This window comes from Chrysemys picta, chromosome 17 (genome assembly GCF_011386835.1).
Source record: "Chrysemys picta bellii isolate R12L10 chromosome 17, ASM1138683v2, whole genome shotgun sequence".
Classification (NCBI taxonomy): domain Eukaryota; kingdom Metazoa; phylum Chordata; order Testudines; family Emydidae; genus Chrysemys; species Chrysemys picta.
The window spans coordinates 25,328,483-25,344,980 of NC_088807.1; the positions used below are offsets into that span (position 1 = coordinate 25,328,483).

At 69.4% G+C, this 16,498-nt stretch overlaps 1 protein-coding gene across 1 annotated transcript; it reads right to left on the reverse strand.

The window, feature by feature from the left end:
- Nucleotides 1–1,985: 1,985 nt before the first annotated feature.
- On the reverse strand, nucleotides 1,986–16,444 carry LOC135976236 (lysine-specific demethylase 5C-like; the record flags this gene model as incomplete). The annotated part of the gene is given in 28 exon segments (XM_065571000.1): nucleotides 1,986–2,357; nucleotides 2,563–2,757; nucleotides 3,766–3,965; nucleotides 4,325–4,382; nucleotides 4,594–5,109; nucleotides 5,529–5,669; nucleotides 6,189–6,368; nucleotides 6,520–6,658; nucleotides 6,967–7,325; nucleotides 7,558–7,654; nucleotides 7,768–7,915; nucleotides 9,919–10,043; nucleotides 10,516–10,696; nucleotides 10,775–10,876; nucleotides 10,879–10,975; nucleotides 11,130–11,249; nucleotides 11,697–11,859; nucleotides 12,088–12,245; nucleotides 12,247–12,270; nucleotides 12,607–12,765; nucleotides 13,076–13,195; nucleotides 13,438–13,596; nucleotides 13,929–14,113; nucleotides 14,187–14,310; nucleotides 14,983–15,114; nucleotides 15,477–15,647; nucleotides 16,317–16,387; nucleotides 16,390–16,444. Coding segments are annotated over 28 exon segments (4,188 nt in total), but the record flags the coding sequence as incomplete, so codon positions are not given.
- Between the last annotated feature and the right edge of the window lie 54 nt (nucleotides 16,445–16,498).

A 16,498-nucleotide genomic window follows, 5' to 3' on the forward strand; every position in this document is an offset into this window, starting at 1 on the left:
CATCTGTCTTGGATGGTTTAAATCCAGCGGCGTGGTCGGGGGTCAGACTAGGTGCCCCTGGCGGTCCCTTCTCACCCCACGGGTCGAGGAATCTACCCACTCTGATGTGTGACCAGTCCAGACTAGCAGACTTGTGCAATGCAGATTTTGAAGAGAGGCGCCAGAGGCGATCCCGGCAGTCCCTGGCCGGGAAGCCTAACTTCAGTACCAGACACATGGGTTGAAACTCCAGCGAAGAACAGAACCATCGGCCACATGATGCTGGGAAGAGTCAACACGGCTTTTGTAAAGGGAAAATCGCACCTCACCAGTCTCTTAGAGTTACAAGGGGTCTCTCTGCTCTGGGCGGAAGAAAGTCAATGTTGCTAAGGGCAAAGGAACGCACGTGGGTCACCGGGGCTAGTTCTCTGAAAGCATCCGCCCAATGTGCAGCGGTTGCCAGAAAAGCTACCGGCACATTGGGAACCATTAAGAGGGAGAGACAGTAAAACAGAAACTCTCACTGTTTAACTCCGCGGTTCGCCCCCTCCTGGAATACGGCAGGTCGCTCGGGACGGGCTGGATGGTGAGACATCGGGGAGGGGATGGAGAAGAGCCACGCGGGTTAGAAAACCTGCCCGAGAGCGAGAGACACCCGGAGCTCCAGCTGAGCGCAGAGGCGGCGACGTGATCCCAGTGGGGACCCAATAGTTAATAACTAACCCAAGCCAACGGCGGGCAGCTGAAACGAGCCAAATTCAACCTGGAAATAAGGTTTCACGCTGAGGGGAATTAAGCAGGGGAACAACTGACCAAGGGGCATGGCGGATTCTCCATCACTGGCCGTTTCGAGCACCAGCTGGGCTGGATTTCTGAAAACTCGGCTCTAGGGATTATTTCGGGGCAGGTCTCCGAGGTCCTGTGTGCGCTGAGAATGTCACAGACCCAAGGAAGCACGAGTTTTGAAGTTCACCAGTGGAACTCCTTGCATCATGATCCCCCCCCGGAGGTTTTAGAATTCAGTTATGAGCCCAAGGAGGGGGAGAACGGGGGCTGGCATTATGCAGATGGCATCGCCAAGCCAGGCTGCAGGCGGAGCCGGCGCTGGACACCCGCCCTGGTGCTCCCCCAAGACCCATGGACTGGAAGGTGCGAGTGGAGCGATGCCACCGGCCGTGGGCATTGCGGCTGGTGAAATGGGCCCCAAGAGATGACGTGAGTTTGACGACACATATATGGGGAGGAAACCCATGGGAGCCCTGGTGGTGCCCCATTCCTGACCCGCAGCACCCTGCTGTCCTGGGAGCAGCCATAGCTTGGCCAGTGCCCCCCACTTGCCAACACGCCAAGGAGCCCCCACCCCCGAATTACTGTTGTCCCAGTTTCCACCTCTGTCCCTGCAGTTCCAGGCTCAACCCCACCCTGTTCTCCCCCGCGCCCACCACAGGCCAGAGCACTGGGGGCCAATCAGACCAGGGTGATGGAGGGGGGGGTGCTAAGCCTAGCCAAGCCCAGGGGAAACGGGGGCCAAGTAAACAATTGAGATTCCCAGAATCGGGAGGTGGCTGAGATGCAGCCAGCTCTGGGGTGGAGCAGCTGGGGAACAGCCCAATATAACACAGCACAGGGATGAGGCGCCGAGATGCAGCCAGCTCTGGGCCCCCCCCCGGGACCCCCGGAAACAGCTCCATTAGCCTCCAAAGTTTAATAATAATAAAAAAATCATAATACAATAACGCCCCCCCACCCGCCCCCCCCATAGACAGTGATAGGAACACTAAAAAGAGACAGAGAGAGGTTTAGTGTCAGGGCTGGGGCCCCTAAGGGGTGTCATGGGGCGGGCTGGAAACAGACCAGGTTCCACCCCCCCCCAGCCCTGCCGCCCCCCTCACCACCCCCCGAAAAACCCCAAAGTGGTTCCCCCAATTCCTATAAAAAACCCATCCAGGGCTGGAGAGGCAGCTGTGCAGCTCCGGGGAGGGGGGGGCAGGGCTGCAGTGTGTGTGTGTGTGTGTGGGGGGGAGGAATCTGTCCCCCCAGAGTCAGTCCAACCAGTGGGGGGCGCTGGTCCGGCCGATCTGGCTGTGCTGGTATCTCAGGGGTCCCCGAGACGTCCATGGTGAATCCGGAGGGGCACAGTTCTGGGGGGGCGGCGCCCCCTGGCCCCCCCACTCCCAGTCTCTGCACCGAGGTATCCATGATACAAAAGGAAGGATAACGTAAAATAATTACATCACTGGGCAGAGTCCGGGCCGGGGTCCCCGGCAGGGAGCGTCCTGGGGGGGGTCAGCTCCACCCCCTGCCCCCCCCCCCCCCACCAGTCAGGGCGCCATCACGTCAGCCGTCCGGTCCGGAGGAGGGGGCCGGCGTCACAACTGCTGTGGGGACAACAGGGGAGGGGGGTTAGCGAGGGTGGGGGGACCCCACGGAGCCCCCCCCCATATGGTCAGCGGATTTCAACCCAGGCAGTCAGACGGGGCCCCCAGCCTCCTCCGCCCAGCTCCAGGGCCCCCCATGGCAACCAGAACCCCCTCCCACGCCCTCCCCCAGCCCTAGGGGCCCCCATAGCACCCCAAATCTCACCCCAACGCCGTTCTGGCTGTAGTCGGTGCCGGCCCCAGGGGGGGCCACATCGGGGGGCTCGCTCTCCCGGCTCCTCTTTGGCTCTAACTCCTCCTTCGGTAGGGGGGGCAGCTCCCCCCGCTCGGCCCGGCGCTTCCGGCGCCGCTCAGCATCCCGGCCCCGCGCCCGGGCCCCGCGCCGCTCCGCCTGCTCCAGCTGGGGGCGACAGGACATGTCAGCAGGATGGGGCCCCCCCTGCAGCCCCGCAACTCCCCCCAGCCCTGCCCGAGCCCCTCAGTCCCGACCCTCAGCCCCCTCCACCCAGCCCTGCCGGTGCCTGACCCACTGCCCCGCCCAGCCCTGTCAGTTCCCCAAACTCTCTACCCACAGCCCCCCTCCCCCCCGCCCTGCCAGAGCCCCTCAGCCCCACAACTCCCCCCAGCCCTGCCAGAGCCCCTCAGTCCCGACCCTCAGCCCCCCTCAGCCCCCCTCCCCCCAGCCCTGCCAGAGCCCCTCAGTCCCCCTCCCCCCAGCCCTGCCCGAGCCCCTCAGTCCCGACCCTCAGCCCCCTCCACCCAGCCCTGCCGGTGCCTGACCCACTGCCCCGCCCAGCCCTGTCAGTTCCCCAAACTCTCTACCCACAGCTCCCCTCCCCCCCGCCCTGCCAGAGCCCCTCAGCCCCACAACTCCCCCCAGCCCTGCCAGAGCCCCTCAGTCCCGACCCTCAGCCCCCCTCCCCCCAGCCCTGCCAGAGCCCCTCAGTCCCCCTCCCCCCAGCCCTGCCAGAGCCCCTCAGTCCCGACCCTCAGCCCCCCTCCCCCCAGCCCTGCCAGAGCCCCTCAGTCCCGACCCTCAGCCCCCCTCCACCCAGCCCTGCCGGTGCCCCTCAGTCCCGACCCTCAGCCCCCTCCACCCAGCCCTGCCGGTGCCTGACCCACTGCCCCGCCCAGCCCTGTCAGTTCCCCTAACTCTCTACCCACACCCCCCGTCCCCCAGCCCTGCCGGTGCCTGACCCACTGCCCCGCCCAGCCCTGTCAGTTCCCCTAACTCTCTACCCACACCCCCCGTCCCCCAGCCCTGCCGGTGCCCGACCCAAAGCCCCGCCCAGCCCTGCCGGTGCCCCTCACGCCCGACCCACAGCCCCGCCCAGCCCTGCCGGTGACCCTCACTGGTGACCCGACCCACAGCTCCCCGCCCCCCAGCTCTGCCACCCCCTGCCCTCACCTCCAGCAGGTGGCGGAAGGTGTCGACGGGGGGCGCCCGCGCGGCCTGCAGCAGCCTCCAGAGGCTCTGCCCCTCGTCCAGCGTCACCTCCAGCAGGTCGCCCTCCAGGAGCAGCTCCTCCAGCGCCCGCCGCGGCCCCTCAGGCAGCTCCAGCACTGGGCCCTGCAGCCGCGCCAGCGCCGTGCCCAGCGCCTCCAGGTCTGGGGGGGGAACGGGGCGGTGAGGGGGGATGGGCCCAGCCTGCAATCCCCACTGCAGCCTCGGTGCCAGCCAACGCCCCATCCCTCCCTCTGCCCTGTCCCACACCGCACCCTCGGTGCCAGCCCCCGCCCCCCCTCAGTAAATCCCTTCCTTTGTCCCCCTCTGTGCCCCAAACCGCACCCTCGGTGCCAGCCCCCGCCCCCCACCTTCCACAGCACCCTTGGTGCCAGCCCCTGCCCCCCCACTGCTCCTTCAGTGCCAGCTGCTACCCCCCCACACTAAATCGTTCCCTCTGTCCGGCACATTCGGTGCCAGCCCCTGCCCCCCCCCGGCGCAGAGAAAACGTGGGGCACGTTACCAGAGGTGAAGGGGCACATCTTCTCCGGTGGCGTGGTGTCCCCGTTCTCAAGGGAGAGCTGCAGGGGGGGGGGGGAGAAGGGGCAGAGCGGTGAGACAGGCACATGCCCCCCCACCCCCACCCCAGGGACCCAAATCTAGGGGGTCTGGTGCCTGGGGATCCCTCGCTGAGATCGGCCAACTCTGGGGTGGAGCAAAGGCCGATTCTAATGGGGACCCACCTCCACCCAGTGCCGGGCACCAACTGCCTGGGGCGAGCGCCCCCCTCACCTTGGGCTGCTCGTTCCGGCTGGTCTCCCGCAGGGCGCCGGCGTCCCCGTGCAGCCGCTGGCGCAAGGCCGCCAGGCGCTCCAGGGGCCCGGCCAGCTCGGGCGAGGCCAGCAGCTGGCGGGCGCGGTCCTGCCAGGTGATGGCGCGCTCCGTCAGGCACTGCAGGGCCTCGCCCTCGGGCAGCCGCACGGGCAGCTTCTGCAAGGCCACCAGCAGGGCCAGGATGGTCTCGAGGCGCGGGCGGCGGGAGCGCTGGCACAGTGGGCACAGGAACTTGGCATCCCACTCCCACCAGGCGGGCGAGGGCTTCTGGGCGCCCAGGCGGGGCCAGGCCACGCAGGGAGCGTGGAACCAGTCGCGGCAGAGCTCGCAGCGCAGCATGCCGGGCCCGGGCGGCTGGCCGCACACGCAGGAGGGGGGGCCAGGCGCCGGCGGGCCGGGCTTCAGCGCGTTGGCACGGCGCAGCCGCAGGATGCCCTCCTTCTCCTTCTGCTCGCCCTCCTTGAACGCCACAATCTGCCGGGACCAGGGGGGCGCTCAGTGTGGGCGGGGGAGCAGCCTGCCCGCTGCCAGCCCCCCCATGGCAGCAGGGCCAGCCCTCCTGCCAGCCTCCACTTTCCTTCCCTGCCCGCTGCCGGCCCCCCATGCCAGCAGGGTCAGCCTCCCCTTTTCTTCCCTGACCGCTGCCGCCCCCCTATGCCAGAGGGGCCAGCCCCTCTGCCAGCCTGTCTCACCTTTCCTTCCCTGCCCCCCAACCTTTCCCATGCCCCCCCAGCTCCCCACCAACCCCCCAACCTCCCCTCCTTTCCCCCCCGCCCCCTCCCACTCCCCTGCCAGCTCACCCCAATGTCTCTCCTGGTGCCCCTAGAGGGGACAGGCCCCGTGCCCCATTCCCTGCCCCCCGGAGGGGCCAGGCCCCACAGCTGCCCACTCACCACAGAGCCAGGGTCCCGCAGGTCCTGAGCCGATAGCCCCAGGCTCTCGGTGTCCGACTTGTAGAGGCCGAGCTCCGGCTCCCGCCGCCACTTGGTGCGCTTGGGGCTGGCCGCGCCGGCATCCGCGCAGGGGCACAGTACCTGGGGGGCAGGGGGGATGGGCTCTGCCTTCCGTGCCCCCCCTCCCCATAGGGCCCACAGCCCCCCCTGCCCATTGCCCCTCCCAAGGACCTACGACCCTCCTCACAGCCACCACATGGGGCTCACAGCCCCAACACTGCCCTCTGCCCCATGGGACCTACAGCCCCCCTGCCCGCTGCCCCCTGGGACCCACAGCCCCCCTGCCCGCTGCCCCATGGGACATACAGCCCCACCCAGAGCTCCAGACTGCCCCTTGAGACCTACAGCCCCCCACTGCGCCCCAGGACCTACAGCCCCAGACTGCCCCATGGGACCCAGAGCCTCCCCACCCAATGCCCCACTGCCCCGGGAGCCGCAGACCCCCTGCCCGCTGCCCCATGGGACCCACAGCCCCACCCAGAGCTCCAGACTGCCCCTTGAGACCTACAGCCCCCCTCACAGCCCCACACTGCCCCATGGGACCCAGAGCCTCCCCACCCAATGCCCCACTGCCCCGGGAGCCGCAGACCCCCCACGCACCTCCAGCAGGGTGTAGCAGGAGTTCTTCTTGAGGAAGGTCTTGGAGGCCTTCTCACGCCAGGAGTGCGCCGTGCCCACCTGCACCTCCAGCTGGCGCAGCTCCTCCAGCCGCACCGGCAGGTCCCGGCCCACGGCCACCAGCCCCTCCAGGTCGTCCAGGCAGGGGTAGTGATCCCCGTTCTGGGGAGGGGGGGGGGGAAAAAAGGTCAGCGCCTCCCCCCACAGGCCCCAGCTTCACCCTGCCATCCCCCGCGAGCCCCACCCCCACAGCCCCAAGCACCTGGTCTCCCAAGATCCCCCAGAAACCCCCTCCCACACCCCCATGGCTCACCTGGATCTCCTCCACGTCGGCGATCCAGGCCCGGGCTTTGGCCAGCGCCTCCTTCAGGGCCAGGATGTTGGGCAGGTGCACGGGGACGTTCTCCGCCTCCTTGATGATGGCTTCCAGCGTGGCCGGGGGGTGCTTCTGCCTGGGGGAGGGGGGGGAACGACGGCTCAGGTCCCCCGGCTCCGATCACCAGCCCCCCTCCCCCCCCAGAGCCAGGGAGAGAACCCAGGCATCCGGGCTCCCAGCCCCGCCCTGCTCTAATCACCAGCCCCCCTCCCCCCCAGAGCCAGGGAGAGAACCCAGGCATCCGGGCTCCCAGCCCCGCCCTGCTCTAATCACCAGCCCCCCCTCCCCCCCACCAGAGCCAGGGAGAGAACCCAGGCATCCGGGCTCCCAGCCCCACTCCCTTCCCAGAGCCGGGGAGAGAACCCAGGCGTCCGGGCCCCTCACCTGGCCTCAAGGCAGAGATGGGCCTTCTCCTCCCAGCGCTGGGCGATGGTCAGCAGCTCCTGCAGCTCGGCTCGGGCCTTCTCCACAGCCGGGCTGGGGGCCACGGTGGCGCCGGCCTGGGCCAGGCCCCGCACCAGGGCCAGGGGCACCCGCTCGCGGGGCGAGCGCAGCGCCCGCTTCACCTCCTCCAGCCAGGCCGCCTGCTGCACCTGGCGCTCCAGCTGGCGCGTCTCGGGCACGGCCACGCCCAAGCGCGCCCCCCGCGCCACCAGCCCCTGCAGCTGGGCCGCGCTGGCGGGCAGCCCCCGCAGGGCCTCCTGCGCCTCCTCCTGGAACGCCAGCGCCCGCTCCAGCACCGCCTGCGGGGGGAGGGGAAGAGAGTCAGGGTGGGGCTGGGCACCCCCCCCAGCCCCGCCCTTGCGTAACCCCCCCCCCCCAGCCCCATCTCCCCACCCTGCCCGCTCCAGCACCACCTGTGGGGGCAGGGGGGAGGGAGTCAGGGCGGGGCTGGCCCCAGGTACCCCCAACCCAGCTCCCCAGCCAGGCCCTGCCCCCCGCGGCCCATGCCCGCCTGGCACGGTGCCCGCTCACCTGCACGTCGGCCAGCTGGTGCATGACACAGGGCACGCTGCTCATGCGCTCCAGGAAGGCGCGCAGCTCCTCCAGCGACAGCAGCACGGCGGGCACCCTGGGCAAGAGGGGCGCCGGGTTAGCCTGGGGAACCGCCCGCCACCGGGGGGTCCAGGAACGGGAGGGGTCAGGAAGCCCGCCGGCCCAGCTCCCCGCCCAGCCCCCACTCACCCGGTCTCCAGGCCGCTGATGAGCCCCAGGGCGTCGGAGACGCAGTGCTCGGCCTCCGCCAGGCAGCTCTTCAGCCGATGCAGCAGCTCGTTGTCGGGGAACTTGCGCTCGCGGGCCTCCGACTCCAGCGCCCGCAGCTCCTCCAGCGCTGCAACGAGACACGGCTCAGGCTCCCTCCCTGCCGGCAGCTGGGAGCCAGGACTCCTGGGCTCTCCCCAGCTCAGGGAGGGGAGTGGGGGCTGGGAGCCAGGACTCCTGGGCTCTCCCCAGCTCAGGGAGGGGAGTGGGGGCTGGTGGTTAGAGCAGGGGGGCTGGGAGCCAGGACTCCTGGGCTCTCCCCAGCTCAGGGAGGGGAGTGGGGGCTGGTGGTTAGAGCAGGGGGGCTGGGAGCCAGGACTCCTGGGCTCTCCCCAGCTCTGGGAGGGGAGTGGGGGCTGGTGGTGAGGGGGGGGGGCTGGGAGCCAGGACTCCTGGGTTCTCTCCCTGGCTCTGGGAGGGGAGTGGGGGCTGGTGGTTAGAGCAGGAGGGGCTGGGAGCCAGGACTCCTGGGTTCTCCCCAGCTCAGGGAGGGGAGTGGGGGCTGGGAGCCAGGACTCCTGGGCTCTCCCCAGCTCAGGGAGGGGAGTGGGGGCTGGGAGCCAGGACTCCTGGGCTCTCCCCAGCTCAGGGAGGGGAGTGGGGGCTGGGAGCCAGGACTCCTGGGCTCTCCCCGGCTCAGGGAGGGGAGTGGGGGCTGGTGGTTAGAGCAGGGGGGCTGGGAGCCAGGACTCCTGGGCTCTCCCCAGCTCAGGGAGGGGAGTGGGGGCTGGTGGTTAGAGCAGGGGGGGCTGGGAACCAGGACTCCTGGGTTCTCTCCCCGGCTCTGGGAGGGGAGTGGGGGCTGGTGGTGAGGGGGGGGGGCTGGGAGCCAGGACTCCTGGGTTCTCTCCCTGGCTCTGGGAGGGGAGTGGGGGCTGGTGGTTAGAGCAGGAGGGGCTGGGAGCCAGGACTCCTGGGTTCTCCCCAGCTCAGGGAGGGGAGTGGGGGCTGGGAGCCAGGACTCCTGGGCTCTCCCCAGCTCAGGGAGGGGAGTGGGGGCTGGGAGCCAGGACTCCTGGGCTCTCCCCAGCTCAGGGAGGGGAGTGGGGGCTGGGAGCCAGGACTCCTGGGCTCTCCCCAGCTCAGGGAGGGGAGTGGGGGCTGGGAGCCAGGACTCCTGGGTTCTCTCCCCGGCTCAGGGAGGGGAGTGGGGGCTGGTGGTTAGAGCAGGGGGGGCTGGGAGGCAGGACTCCTGGGTTCTCCCCGGCTCAGGGAGGGGAGTGGGGGCTGGTGGTTAGAGCAGGGGGGCTGGGAGCCAGGACTCCTGGGTTCTCTCCCGGCTCTGGGAGGGGAGTGGGGGCTGGTGGTTAGAGCAGGGGGGCTGGGAGCCAGGACTCCTGGGTTCTCCCCGGCTCTGAGAGGGGAGTGGGGGCTGGTGGTTAGAGCAGGGGGGCTGGGAGCCAGGACTCCTGGGTTCTCCCCGGCTCTGGGAGGGGAGTGGGGGCTGGTGGTTAGAGCAGGGGGGCTGGGAGCCAGGACTCCTGGGTTCTCTCCCCGGCTCTGGGAGGGGAGTGGGGGCTGGTGGTTAGAGCAGGGGGGGCTGGGAGCCAGGACTCCTGGGCTCTCCCCAGCTCAGGGAGGGGAGTGGGGGCTGGTGGTTAGAGCAGGGAGGATGGCAGCCAGGACTCCTGGGTTCTCTCCCAGCTCAGGGAGGGGAGTGGGGGCTAGTGGTTAGAGTTGGGGCGGCTGGGAGCCAGGACTCCTGGGTTCTCTCCCAGCTCAGGGAGGGGAGTGGGGGCTAGTGGTTAGAGTTGGGGCGGCTGGGAGCCAGGACTCCTGGGTTCTCTCCCAGCCTGGGGGGGAGTGGGGGCTGGTGGTTAGAGCAGGGGGGGGCTGGTAGCCAGGACTCCTGGGTTCTCGTCCCAGCTTGGGGAGGGGAGTGGGGCTGGTGGTTACAGCGGGGGGGCTGGCAGCCAGGACTCCTGGGTTCTCTCCCCAGCTCGGGGAGGTGGGGAAGGGCTGGGAGTGGGGCACAAGCCGGCACTCAGGTGGGGGGGGAAAAGGGGCCCGTGGGTGGGTTCAGACCCCACTCTTTCCCCCCACAGGGAACCCAGGCGTCCGACAGGCGCTTACTCCTCTTGCGCCCATCCTCCACCTCCAGGGCGATTCGGACCTTGTTGGCCCAGGTGTCGAAGGACTCGGCCCGAACCTTCAGCTTGTGCAGCATGGCCGGGAGCTCGTCCAGCGTGTAGCGGTACCTGCGGGCACAGGGTCAGCCGGGCCGTGCGGGGAGCCCCAAGTACCACTTGGGCCCGGACTCCTGGGTCCCATGGCACCTGGGGGAGGTCCTGGGGCTGGGATCCCGGACTCCTGGGTCCCATGGCCAACTGCAGCAAGGGTTGGGGCTAGGATCCCAGACTCCTCAGTCCCGTGGCCGGCTGGAGGAGGACCTGGGTCTGGGATCCTGGACTCCTGGGTCCCGTGGCAGCTGGGGGAGGGCCTAGGTCTCATGACCGGCCCGAGGAAGGTCCGGGGCTGGGATCCCGGACTCCTGGGTCCCGTGGCAGCTGGGGGAGGGCCTAGGTCTCATGACCGGCCAGAGGAGGGCCCGGGGCTGGGATCCCGGATTCCCGGGTCCCGTGGCCATCTGGGGGCTGGGATCCCGGACTCCTGGGTCCCGTGGCCGGCCGGGGACTGGGATCCCGGACTCCTGGGTCCCCCGTGGCCCACCTGAGGTACTGGCGGCTGCTGGGGCACTTGCAGAGGTCGTGGATGTGGTAGAGGCAGACCAGGCGGGCGGGGCAGTCGTAACAGGCCAACGCCGAGAGGAAACACGTCGTCTTGCACTTGTCGCACTGGCGCTCATCGTCGGGGAGCAGCTCGAAAGCCTCGCGCTCTGCCTCCGTCACCCCTGGGCGGGGAGAGGGATAAGCACGGATCCTGCACCCCCCCAGCCCTGCCCCCACGCCCCCCAGCCCTGCCCCCACGCCCCCCACCTTGTCCAGCAGGGCCTTGCGCAGCTTGCGCTCCTCCTGCACCAGGATGAACATCTCCTTGTGCACGGCGGCCGCCAGGTTGAGGTCGAGCTTCTCGGGCAGGCGGCCATCTTGCAGATCAGCTCCTCGTGCGAGAAGACGCAGTAGCGGCGCAGGCGGCGGTAATGCTCGATGCACTGGCGCCCGGCTGGCAGCTGCAGAAGTAGGGAGGGACCCAGGAGTCTGGGCTCGTCATCATCGGAACCCAGGCGTCCAGGCTCCCAACCCCCCCCCCCCCCCCGCTCTAACCACTAGACCCCACTCCCCTCCCAGAGCTGGGAGAGAACCCAGGCGTCCGGGCGCACTCACCCAGTCAGCAGTGCAGAAGTTCACAGCTTCAGCGAAGTTGTAGCCCTGGTTGAAGCCGCTGTGATAGGCCCGGGGGAAGGTGATGACAAACTCTCCCGCACACTGATTGGTCCGGACGACCTGTGGGGCCGGGAGGGGGCAGTGAGTGGGAAGGGCGGGTTGGGAGCCGGCGCTGAGGGGCGAGGCTGGGCATGGCCAAAGCAGGAACACAGCGGGGGCCCGGTTCACAGTGGGGGGTGCCAAGGCGCAGGCAGGCAGTGGGGGCCTGGCCGCAGGAGGGAAGCGGAAGTGGCCAGGGCAGCAAGTGGGTGGCAAAAGGGGCGGGGCCGGGGTAGCGCAGGAGGCGGGGCATTCACCGGCATGCCATGGGGCATGAGGGTGTTGGGGTTCATGAGGGTGATGAGCTGGTGCAGCGTGGGGGCGTGGCCAGGCCAGCGCAGGGGCGTGCCCGGTGTGGCAGAGGGGGCGTGGCTGGGGCAGTCACCAGCACGCCATGGCCCATGAGGGTGACGAGCTGGTGCAACATGGGGGGCGGGGCCGGGGCAGCGCAGGGGGCGGGGCACTCACTGGCACACCGTGGGCCATGAGGGTGTTGGGGTTCATGAGGGTGACGAGCTGGTGCAGCAGGTCCGGCTGGCTCTCGAACAGCTCCGGGGTGAGCTTCTTCATCACATCCTCCAGGTGCTCGGCCGCGAACGACGGCACCCCGTACCACGTCTTGGGCTCGCCCCTGGGGAGAGCGCGGGGTCAGGGGGGAGCCGCAAACCCCACATCCCCCCCCCGGGAGAGCACGGAGTTAGGGGGGCAGCCGCCAACCCCACATCCCACTCCATACCACATCTTGGGCTCGCCCCTGGGGACAGTGCCTCGGGGTCAGGGGGGAGCCGCCAACCCGCAAGTTACCCCCAATTCCGCTCCCCCCATTCTCCGCCCCCCCGCCCCAGCCAAGGGCCCCCACCAGTGGAGGTAGTTGATGGAGTAGCTCCAGTGGTCCTCGATGTGCCAGCAGAAGGCGGAGAAGACCATGCCCACGTAGAGCCAGGGCACCTTCATGCCTGAGATGTCGGCGTTGATGTGGCACAGAACCGACTGCTGCAGGACCGGCATCACGTTCAGGGTTCCAGCCACTGGCCGCGTACTCCTGCCGGGAGAGGGGGAGTCAGAACTCCCACTGCCACTAGGGGATCTGGCCCCTCTAGGGGGCGCCGGCTGACTCAGGGGGCGGGAAATGGGACACAGGGCCTGGCCCCTCTAGGGGGCGCTGGCTGGCTGAGGGGATGGGGAAGGGGGCATGGCGTCTGTCCCCTCTAGGGAGCATCGGCTCTCATCTGGCCCCAGGGCAGTTCAGGGGGGCAGGGAATGGGGCACAGGCCCCTCTAGGGGGCGGCATCTGGCTGAGGGGGTCAGGGAATGGGGCAGGGCCTGCAGGGCTCTGAGGGTGGGAAAGGCGGCTAAGGGGCTGGCTGGGGGTCCCCACCTCCTCCTCGGGGCACAGCCTCCGCTTGCTGTCGCTGATGGGGAAGCCGCTGCCGAACTCCTTGGAGTGGATGTCGGCGCCGTACTCCACCGTCACGTCCTCCTCAATGCTGTTCACCAGACGCCAGAACTCCTTCTCCACCAGCTCCGTGGGCACCATCTGCCGGGGGGGCAAGGGTGGGCACGGGCACAGAGCCACAGCCCGGAGCCAGGCATCCGGGCTCCCAGCCCTCCCCCCGTGCTCTGACCACTAGACCCCACTCCCCCTCCCAGAGCTGGGAGAGAACCCAGGAGTCCTGGCTCCCAGCCCCCCCCCCCGCTCTAACCACTAGACCCCACTCCCCTCCCAGAACCAGCAGAGAACCCAGGCGTCCGGGCTCCCAGCCCCCCCTGCTCTAACCACCAGTCCCCACTCCCCTCCCAGAGCCAGCAGAGAACCCTGGTGTCCGGGCGCCCATGGGGGCACTCACGTGGACGGGCATGTTGAAGTAGTCGGCCTTGAAGGCGTCGGCCATCTCCCCAAAGCTCTGCAGCGTGTACTCCCGCGTGGCCTGCTCGAAGCCGAACGCCTCTGGGGGGCGCTTGCACTCCTGCCGGGGGGAGGGGAGGGGAGTGTCAGGGCCGGGGGGCAGGGACCCCCACGGAGACTCACGGGGCCAAGGGCCTGCAGCTGGGGAAGCCAGGCTGTCCCCCTGAGCCCCTCAGCCCCAGGGGCCCAGCCAGCCAGGTCCCCCCTGCCCAAGGAGCAGCCCCGGGGGCCCAGCCAACCCGGTTCCGCCCACCCACACCCCACCCCCCCGATCAGCCCCAGGAGCCCAGCCCCCCCGCTCACCGCCATGACGCATTTGGGGCAGCGCCAGACTCCCTTGGGGATCTCGGGCAGGGGGGGCAGCAGACAGAAGATGTGGTAGTTGTCGTCACAGCCGTCACACAGCAGCAGCTTGTCGTCCTCGTCCCCGCGGGCGCAGATCCGGCACACGTACGAGTCGATCTGCAGGGCAGGGGGGCGTCAGGGGGCACCAGCTCCCACCTGCCGCGGGGCAGGCACGGGCTGGCTCAGGGGGCGCGTTCAGGGTCACGGATGCAGAGACGCAGCCAGCTCAGAGGTTTGGGGGCCCGGTCAGCTCGGGGGCCCCCGCCTGCTCAGGAGTCGGGGTGCAGCCCAGTCAGGTCAGGGGTCCCAGCCCAGGGGCCCGTTCGGCTCAGGAGGGCCCGATCACCTCGGGGTCCCAGCCCAGAGGCCCGGCCCAGGGTCCTGGCTGCCTCGGGGGGGTCCCGCCTCAGGGGCCTGGCCAGCTCGGGGGGTCCCGCCCCCCCACTTACGAACTGCGTGTTGCCGTGGCTGCGGCGCAGGCGCATGGTCATCTTGGTGCAGGGCTCCGGGCTGTGCCGCAGCTCCTCCTTCACCTCCAGGAAGGGGCGGGGCGACGCCGGCTCCGGCCGGGGATCCACCCCGGGGGGCTCCTCCTTCACCACCACCGTGGGGGGGCACTCGGGGCCCTCCTTGTCTGGGGGGAAGGAGAGGAGTCAGCACAGGCCGGGCCCCCCCCCCCTCACCGCCAGGCCGGGCCCCCCCCTCACCTTTCTTCCGCAGGGGTCTTGTCCTTGGCCACCAGCCCCAGGCCCAGCATCTTGGGCCGGCCCCGTAAATCTGCAGCTTCTTCAGCTCCGGGTTCTTCTCGATGTCCTCCTCCGTGGGCTCCGGCTGCGGGGGCGGGGCAGAGTCAGTGGGGGCGGGGGGGGGCATGAGCTATCCCACAATGCACTGGTTTGGAGCAGGGCCTGCTGGGAGGTGCGGTCCCACTCAGGCTGGGGGGAGCACAGAGAGAGTGAGGCAGGGCGTCTGGACAGATGCCAGGAACGGCGGTCCCCAGGCCGCGGGCGCTTGCTCAGCTACCAGAGGCGAGGGGCTGGCAGGTTCGGGGCAGGCCTTGGACTCCTGCAAAAGGGCACGAAAATGGGGGTGGGGGCGCTGGCCTCAGCGATGTGCTGGGGGGGGCACTGAGGGGTCGCCCTGGATTTGCAGCCAGGATGGACAAACCCCCCCCAGCTGCTGGCAAACAGGTACAAAGAGAAGCGGAGCAGGGAGCCAGGAATCTTGGGTTCTCTGGGGGGGAGTGGGGCCTACTGGTTAGAGGGGGGAGGGGCAACCTGGGAGCCAGGACGCCTGGGTTCTCCCCTGGCTCTAGGAGAGGAGTGGAGGCGAGTGGGTCATAACACCATCTGCAAGTTTACAGGTACCAGGAGAACCCAGGAGTCCTAGCCCCCCACCCCGCTCTAACAACTGGACCCCACTGCCTGCCAGAGAACCCAGGCGTCCTGGCTCCTGCCCCAGACCTGCGGGGGCCGGGGGGCCGGCAGAGGGGGGGCCACTCACCTCCTGCTGCAGCCGCTTGGCCCGGCGCCCATAGCTGTTGAACTTGGAGGGTTGCACGGACTGGCGCAGGGGGATGCTGTGGGGCTTGTACTCCTTGTCCTTCTCCTCGCTGTCGAAGGGTCGGGCATCACACTGCTGGAGAGACGGGGGGTTAGCACCCCATCGGTCCCCAGCCATAGGGGGGATGGTGGCACCAGATGCTGGCACGGCCAGGGCGATTTTCCTGGGGCCTGGCACCACAGAGCCTGGCACAGATCCCCTCCTAGAGCTGGGAGAGAACCCAGGCATCCTGGCTCCCAGCCGCCCACCCTCCCCCACCCTCGCTAACCACTAGCCCCCACTCCCCTCCCCGACCTGGGAGAGAACCCAGGCATCCTGGCTCCCAGCCACCCTCCCTCCACCTCGCTAACCACTAGACCCTACTCCCCTCCCAGAAGAGAGAAACCAGGCGCCCTGCCCACCCCCGCCAATAGGTCAGCCCCAGCCCCCCTCACCACCAGGTTGGCCCCCGACTGGTACATCTCGTAGGGGTAGATGATGCGTTCGTAGTGGGAGCGCAGCAGGGAGCCGATGTTCTTGCCAGAGGGGTAGGCGAGACGCTGGGCCACACGAGCCCACCGCCGGTCCCTGCAGATGGCCTCGTAGCCCCCCTCCTCCAGCACCACCTGGGGGGAGAGATCTCTGAGCCGCCGGCCCCCTCCCCGACGCACAGATCCCCCGGTGCTGCCGGCCCCCTCCCCGAATCCCCCCGGTGCGGCCTGCTCCCTCCCCCGACCCACGGATCCCCCCGGTGCAGCCGGCCCCCTTTCCCGACCCACAGATCCCCATGGTGCTGCCGGCCCCCTCCCCCGAATCCCCCCGGTGCAGCCTGCTCCCTCCCCCGACCCACGGATCCCCCCCGGTGCAGCGGCCCCCTTTCCCGACCCACAGATCCCCAGGGTGCTGCCGGCCCCCTCCCCCGAATCCCCCCGGTGCGGCCTGCTCCCTCCCCCGACCCACGGATCCCCCCCGGTGCAGCCGGCCCCCTTCCCGACCCACAGATCCCCATGTGCTGCCGGCTCCCTCCCCCGACCCACGGATCCCCCCCGGTGCAGCCAGCCCCTTTCCCGACCCACAGATCCCCATGGTGCTGCCAGCCCCCTCCCCCGACTGTGACCCAGCCTCTGACCTGCAGCTCTGCCAGCATCCAAGCCGACATGCAGACCCCAGCCCTGTGGCTGCTGGCACCTCTGGCCCCCAACCCGCACCTCCCCCGGCACTGCCGGCACCCTTCCCCTGACCCACAGTGCTGCCAGTGCCCCCAGCCCATGGGACCCCCCCAGCGCCCGTCCTACCTTGCTCAGGCTGTAGAGGTCGAGGATGCGCCGCTCCACGTTGGGGATCTTGAGCGAGGAGCCCTGGATCTCCAGAACTTCGCAATCTGGTCTAAGTAGTTCAGCTTCACCCGCGTCTGCGCCTGGGGGCAGGGAGGGGAGCAGTTCGCCTGGGTGTCGCCTCTCCAGCCCACGCGGCCACT